This window comes from Lampris incognitus, chromosome 8 (genome assembly GCF_029633865.1).
Source record: "Lampris incognitus isolate fLamInc1 chromosome 8, fLamInc1.hap2, whole genome shotgun sequence".
NCBI lineage: Eukaryota > Metazoa > Chordata > Actinopteri > Lampriformes > Lampridae > Lampris > Lampris incognitus.
Genome location: NC_079218.1, coordinates 41606015 through 41613732, shown reverse-complemented (window position 1 = coordinate 41613732; position 7718 = coordinate 41606015). Strand labels below are relative to the sequence as shown.

At 45.3% G+C, this 7718-nt stretch overlaps 1 protein-coding gene across 1 annotated transcript in view; it reads right to left on the bottom strand.

The window, feature by feature from the left end:
* Window positions 1–3347: 3347 nt before the first annotated feature.
* slc7a3a (solute carrier family 7 member 3a) overlaps window positions 3348–7718 on the bottom strand; it is a 30643-nt gene continuing 26272 nt past the window's right edge. Inside the window, exon 13 of the mRNA XM_056284189.1 lies at window positions 3348–7578. Coding sequence (XP_056140164.1) covers window positions 7424–7578 — 155 coding nt within the window. The 3' untranslated portion in view covers window positions 3348–7423. The remainder of the gene's footprint in view (window positions 7579–7718) is intronic.

Below are 7718 nucleotides of genomic sequence, written 5' to 3'. Positions count from 1 at the left end.
TTTATTTAGACATAACCCAATTGTAACTGTTCATCCATTATCTCAATTATATTTGTTTACAATCCTCACCACATGAAAGCAGCCCTAATTTGTTAATGTTTTCCAGGGTGAACAGAATTTGTGGATGTACAATAAAAATGTGCATGTGCACATCATGGTATATCCACGCCCTTTAACCCAGGCCTCGTTTCTTAAGAGGAAGCTGCCATTTCGCGGGTTCAGGCGTTGACGTGTAAAATAATCTTTTTCCCCCTGTTTGATTGATTGACGTGTTGACTATTTCTGATAGTTTGTAACTTCGTATTTTGATTGTTGACTGGCAGAGACCTGACGAGCCATGGAGACTATATGGCTTCACCAGTTTCGACTGATTGTCATCGGAGACTCCACTGTCGGCAAGTCATGTCTGACCCGGGGGTTCGCGGAGGAGGGCAGGTTCGACCAGGTGTCCGACCCAACTGTCGGGGTGGATTTCTTCTCCCGCCTGGTGGAGCTGGAACAAGTGAAACGGATCAAACTCCAGATCTGGGACACAGCAGGGCAGGGGGGAGGATTAAAGTAAAACAGAGGACATGTTGTTTCTTCCCTGTTTCAAGGGTAGCCTTGAATGTCGCGTTTTTAATGCTTATCCAAACACTGATCGGTGACGTCATTTGTCTGCCCCCCCTCCTCTCTCTCTTTGAGTGGATGGGGGCATGACTGAGCGAGTGGAGCGTGTGGGCATTTGTTGCTATCTCTACGCAGTGAGTGACTTAATTTTTTTTCTATCTTTAGCTTTCTTTGTAAATATTGTGGTAAATAATAACAATAATAATCATTATTGTTGCTGTTGTTATTATTATATAGCGCTTTTCTAGACACCTAAAGCGCTTCACAGTGAACGGGGCAACTCACTTCAACCACCACCACCCACCCACCTGGGTGATGCACGGCAGCCATTTTGTGCCAGAACGCTCACTACACATCAGCTTGAGGTGGAGAGGGAGGAATCACTGAGCCAATTGCATGGAGGGATGATTAGGTGGTGGTTAGATGGAGAGAGCCAGGCTGGGGATTTTGTCAGGACACCGGCGGACCCCCTACTCTTTGCGGTAAGTGCCATGGGATCTGTAAAGACCACAGTGAGTTAGGACCTCGGTTTAACGTCTCATCGGAAGGACGGCATCTCCTACAGCACAGTGTCCCCCATCACTGCACTGGGGCATGTGTTGTTTTTATTGGGACCAGGGCGGCACGGTGACTGACCAGAGGAGGCGCTAGTGCAGCAACCAGGACAGAAACCGATATACGGCTTCCCACACGCAGACACGTCAACTGTGTCTATAGGGACGCTCGACCAAGCCGGAGGTAACGCGGGGATTCGAACCGGCGATCCCCGTGTTGGTGGGCAACGGAATCTACCGCTGACACCATCTTCGTAACATCAGACAATATGATATTGCAGCGAGTTCGGGGGGTCGTCGCCACAGGCGGGACGCGAACCCGTGTCCCCCACTCCGCAAGCGACAACGTTAACCAGTCGACTAAAGGGTCCGACCCGTTAGTAGGGGACCAACGTGTCTACTTATCCATGCACGTTACAATGTTTTTTTTTAATTTCCTTTTCAAGGAAAACATAAAACCGAACAAAATGCACACGGACTCCACATCATCCCCTCAACATCCCCAAATCCCACCCCGCCAGGTACCCCTCCCCTAATGCTAACAACTCCGGCTTCTGATGGACATGACGGCCGTTCGGATCTGTGATTACGTCCTCAGGCGTGAAATTCACTGCAAGCCATTGTAGACCCGCCTGTTCCGGAAACAACACGCCAGCTACAGCTAATGCACCTGTTGGGCGTGTGCGTGGCTTTTATAGGCGGTTTGTACCCCAACCTCGCAGCTGTGACACCGCCACTCGCAAACCTGCTGAAGAAGGGCGCTAAGTTCCGCTGGTCGGCGGATTGTCAGACAGCGCCGGAAATGGTTAAAGCTATTCTAGCTAGTGAACCGCTGCTGGTTTCTTGTCTGTACCCCTCAAAGTGCCGAGAAGCCTCCAGCTGCAGCGGCTCCGTCTGGAGACCTCCGCCCCCCAGACAGCTCTGCGCTCAGACTCGTTGCTGTTGTGACGTTATGAAGCAGGTGTTTATTGTGTCGCATAGCAACGAGTTCTCGGCACGTCATTGGCTTGTCTGAGCGCAGAGCCGTGTGGGGACGGAGGTCTCCAGACGGAGCTGCTGCAGCCGGAGTCTTTCGGAAGTATTGGACTGCTTGGGGCAAGAGCCAGGGCCTCCTTCTCAATGGTGGAATATGGCTTTTGATGGCGATTCAGTTTATTAGAGAAATATGCAACCGGCCTGTCGATTCCTGACCCACCAGTCTTGTAGCAGCACCGCCCCCGCTCCAACACCACAAGCATCCACTGCGAGCTTGGATGGGGCAGACATTTTTTTATTGAATTCCCGGTATGAATGATGCAATGGGTATGATGAGTCTCCCACATGGAGAGAAGCCCAAGCTTCTCTGAGCGCACAGTCCCTGTAATGGATATGACTGCGTTTACACGGTAAATAGTCCCACATAAACAGCAACCATCACAGGAAACGTGTTACCAATACTGTATTTAGACAAGCAGCGATGATACAATTTACTGGGCGGCAAACTTCCTGACAAAGTTGACCGTTTTCCGGTTTTGCCTGTGTGTTTGATTATTGCACAAGTGTGATGAAAACGTATAAATGCCGAGAAAGGTTGATCGGTTAATAAAGACTCATATTGTGCAAATAGGCTGTTAAGAGATACTGCGCTTTCGTACTGTGACACCGACACGACCCATGCGTGACTCGGGGCTGTATTTGTAATTGCAGTACCGCAATTAACCCACTAGAGGGCAGCAGCAACATTAGAGCAAACTCGAGACTACAGCGTCTACAATAGGACATTCTGTACGACACGCTTTATCAAGTCTGCTTGCTCAGCATGGACCGCCCTTTTTGTTACGCAACAGCTATGGCCTTTATTTTATGAAACCATGGTTACTTGCTACCAACCAAACAACATTTCTCAAGACACCATAGCCGAAATGGAATGCAGATGGGTAATTGGTGGCAATTATACATGCACAATCAACATGCATACTAATTTGAAAAACAAAGGGGGTAAATGTGTGCATTTTTGAGACAATACTAATGGCAACGTTAGGGATAAATATTGCAGGTTAGTAAGACAACGTAGTCATAAGTCAGTGTTTAATGAGCGGTGAGGTAACCCGAGAGACATCAAACTCACACCGGGGGGAACTTTCTGCACTCAACCCATAAGCGGGAAGAACCACCAACACGCTTTTTAAGTTGTAATGTACTTGAATCATTTTTATTAGAAAAAAAGACAACATTGAAAATACAGCTTTTTTTTATACATGACAGCCATATTTACAGGAGCTAAAGCTAAAGACAAAAAAAGAGACAAACAACAAAACAATTAAATAAAACATCAATATTGATAAAGAAATAGTATGGTGGGTGGTGGTGGTGAAAGTGTTGGATTTCCAAAAGGCAGAAGGGGCTCCGTACGAAGAACAGCTGTACACCGCATCAGAGATCCATTCAAATACTCATCTGTAATGTGAGCAGCTCAACAAGTATTTGAAAGGATTTCAAATACATTAGAACTGAGGCCCCGGTCTAGATTTACTTGCCCTGAAGCCTCTGAGGCAGAGAGAGCTGGGGTTTCTTTTTTAAAAATCTTATTTCAGGCAAAAGTTTCTGAACGAGCTCGTCCTCTAGAAACAATGGCTTCACCAAAAGTGACCACGGGTTCCTGCTCCACATAAAACTTTCACCCTCCTTTCCCAAGACGTTGGAGATATCTGAAATTCATTAGCACACAAAGCTGCAGATTTGGAACAACGGTGATTACAGGATACACAATGGAGCTGTTGTAGTGTTTAAATCGAAGCAGAAATGCTTCAGTAATGCCAATACCTTGGCAGTTCTCATATCTGTTTCTCATATCCCCGGGCGCTGCAGCTGCCCACTGCTCCTATACAATAGGATGGGTTACATGCAGAGAACACATTCATTGTAAGAATACAATGTCGAATAAAGTAACTTTCATTTTTCATCTCACAAAAACCCTAATACTTGTGTGGAGCGGACTAAAGTTTCCAATTTAACTTTTTCTTTTTGCCATTTTGCCTTTATTGGACAGATGGTAAAGTGGTGGAGAGGAAACGAGGGGAGACGTGCAACAAAGGTCGCTGGCTGGAATCGAACCAGGGACGTTGCGGTTACGCGGTATGCCCCGTAACCATTCAGCGGCCAAAGGATTCCAGTTTAGATCATCGCCCTCATGAGGGGGGGGGGGGGGGAAGCCAAATGAAATTCCAAGAAGCACATTTTACAAAAGCTTCTTTTCAAGTGATCATCTGGGTTAAATCCTATTAAAACAAATGAGTGTACATTTGTATAATTTACAGCATTATACAAATACAGTTATACACAAATACTGTACAAACTAGAGTAAGTAAGGTAATAGAATAAAACAAACAAACAAAAAAGAAAATCACAAGGAGTAAGCCATTGACAAATTATAGTATTGAGAAATGTGTACGGGCAAAAAAATAAAAATACATAATTTAGAGACCATCTTTTAACAGTCATTTGTTTGGTAGAAACCATCGTTTCCATAAACACGGGGGACATTTTGTCAAGCAGGATCTCAACTAACCAGGATGGATCATTTGGTGACGCAAGAGGTTTGCTTTTGTAAAATGTAGTGTGTGTGGGGGGGGGGGGGGGCACTAAAAAAAAATCCATCCATTAGCTTAACCGCTTATCCTGCTCTCAGGGTCGCGGGGATGCTGGAGCCTATTCCAGCAGTCATTGGGCGGCAGGCGGGGAGACACCCGGACAGGCCGCCAGGCCATCACGGGGCCGACACACACACACACAAACATTCATACCTAGGGACAATTTAGTACCGCCAATTCACCTGACTTACATGTCTTTGGACTGTGGGAGGAAACCGGAGCCCCCGGAGGAAACCCAATTTTTTTTATATATATATAGTGGGGGTGGGGATACACAATTTATAAAATGGTACATTTAAAGAATAAAATACATTAAATTCAACATCTAAATTATGACTTACAAGGCAGAACCAGTGAAAAATGTCCAAAACACTACATACATTTAAATAGAAACAATTCTAAGATATCGGATAAGAGTGAATAAAAGAATAAACAACGAACAAAAGAAAAGGAAAAAAAGTGATGAGCTCTCAACAGACAAAGCTGCCAAGGACAAAGTTTCAATGGAAACTGAACAAAAACCTTTGCGAAAAAAGCCAGGGTCTTCTGAAAGGAGCCCAGGTCTTTTCACAATAAAAGCATGACGTCTCAAACGAAGCAGTGGTTACAAGCGACAGGCCTAGAAACACAACTCAACTCTAAGTCAGTAGGAAAGACTTGACAGCTGGATAGATACGACGACTTTCACAATGCCTCCCTAACCTATGGAACTTGCTCATGAAAAGAGGAAGGAGAAAGGAATTCATCCACAAATTCTGCACGTCCTGCACCTTTGACCTAGGGGGCTGAAGGCGAAGCCATCAACCTGTTGTTCGGAGCACACATCTTTCACATCTCCCATATCTGCACATATAGCCACATACAACCAGCTAGAGCATCTGCAGCACGGACTCAGTATATACATGTAGATTAGACTGTAACAAATAAGCGCCGCAGGATGTTGCGCTAACATCCATATTGACCTCTCACGTGTGCGGCGGAGGAAACTCCCTACCCAACCAGATGTGGGACAAATAGGATCCCAAACGCGTTTCCCAGCATTGGTTTTCAGAGCACAATGCTTTTCATTCTCAAGCTCAATATAATGCGCTGACTGAAAACTGTACTGCAGCAGTAAATTCAAGTGGGTGCTGTCCGTTTGTTAAAGGAAATGCCAAGGTTTTTTTTTCTTCTGGCAAATACCATCATCACTCTACATTCAACAGAAATAAAATAAAAATGGGTGATTCATGTCACAAAAGAAAAGTCAAGTTCATAACCTGTTGATACGATGAACAAAACCCATGTCACACGTCAACAGTACATTACCGTTTATCCATATTGACGATATGAAATAAATATACTATGATCATTTCGGTCACATTTGATTGGCTTTCTTTCAGAAATGTGTTACGGGTCACATTACATTACTATCAGCTACACCGGCAACAGTAAACATGTACCTCATTGTCATTTCTGTGGTTCTGTCCTGGGGGCAGGGGCAAGAGAAGAATGAGCGAGGGGAAATAAACCATTACCTACTGAGCTGGACAGATCAGTAGGTAATGAAGCTGGCTTTGCCGCTGGAGATCGGGGTTCAAACCCCAGTTGGGACAAGAGTCCAGTAAGGGTCCGTGGCTTAGACTCCTAATGCTATACAAGCCAGCTACCTCTCAGATACACATCGCTTTGGATGAAAATGTAAATTGTAACATTGTAAAAAAAAAAAAAAAAAAAACAAGAAAGAAAGAAAAAAAGGCAAATCTGTAAAGCATCTGCCTCAGGTTAGGACACGTACACACAAGATGCATACATCGCATAGATATCAAGTGTGTGTGCTATTGACTTAAGCGCACTGAGGCTCTGGATAAGATTGTAAACGTTATAGCCACAACGCTACCCTGTATATACACACAGCAGATATGGCAAACAGACAGACAGGCTGAGATAACTGTGAAACCATGTCACTGAAGCTAGCCTGGTTGACTCTCTACAAAGCTATTCAAAAGTTACTCGATTTTCCTACATCTCTTTGTTAGGGCGATGGCTCCTACCGGCAAAATTGCCGCACTTATACAGTTTTAATGGCTCACCAATCTGGTTCTTTTGACATGGGAAAGCTTACCAGGTTTAAGCCGATGGCTCGAGGAAACTCGAACGATTCCATTAATTGTGCGGCCAGATGTTTGTGCCGAACCTTAAAAGCGGGTAACAGTGAAGACACTGGGAGGGAGCAAAGGGGGCTAAGTCATGACAGCTAATAAATAACATCTTTTTTTCTACTTGTGTTAATAACAGATTCAGATGGAGGAAAATTGTTAGGAGTAACAGTATTCATTCGTTAGTCAAGTCCAGTCAAAGCATTCGTTATAGGCAGGTAAATATCTCCAGACACTAGCAGTGAGGCTGAATGCAAACAGACTAAACAAAAAGGACACACAGGCCGAGAACCGGCACTGTCACAGTGTCAGTCAGTCATGATTATCAGCCCCCGGAACAGAGGTAAGATGTGTGGTGTTGTCTAGCGTCTTCACCCTCCCAACCTGAGGGGTGTGTTCCAATGTGCCTACACTGCAGCTACTTCTGACAGACCGCTGCAATGAAAACATACAGATGCCCTGGAACACTCCCCTGGGTCATGATCAGTCTGTATCAGGGACTGCTGCCCCCCTCCATGTCGCTGTCATCGGCAGCCCCCCGGTAGATGGGGCTCTTGCTCTGCAGCGCGGGCTCATATTTACGTGGTGAGGACCGGTTGGCGGCCTCACTGCTGTTCTTAATACCATAGAAGAAGTAAATAGCAAAACCTGGACAGGAGAGAAGAGAGGATGGTTAGATGAGCCAATACACAGGATTTCATGGAGCTGTCCCTAGCACCAATTTGGGTCAGCCCCTTATTAAGAAATCTAGCTTGTGTGCAAGAGCAGATGCACCATTAGGGATATGA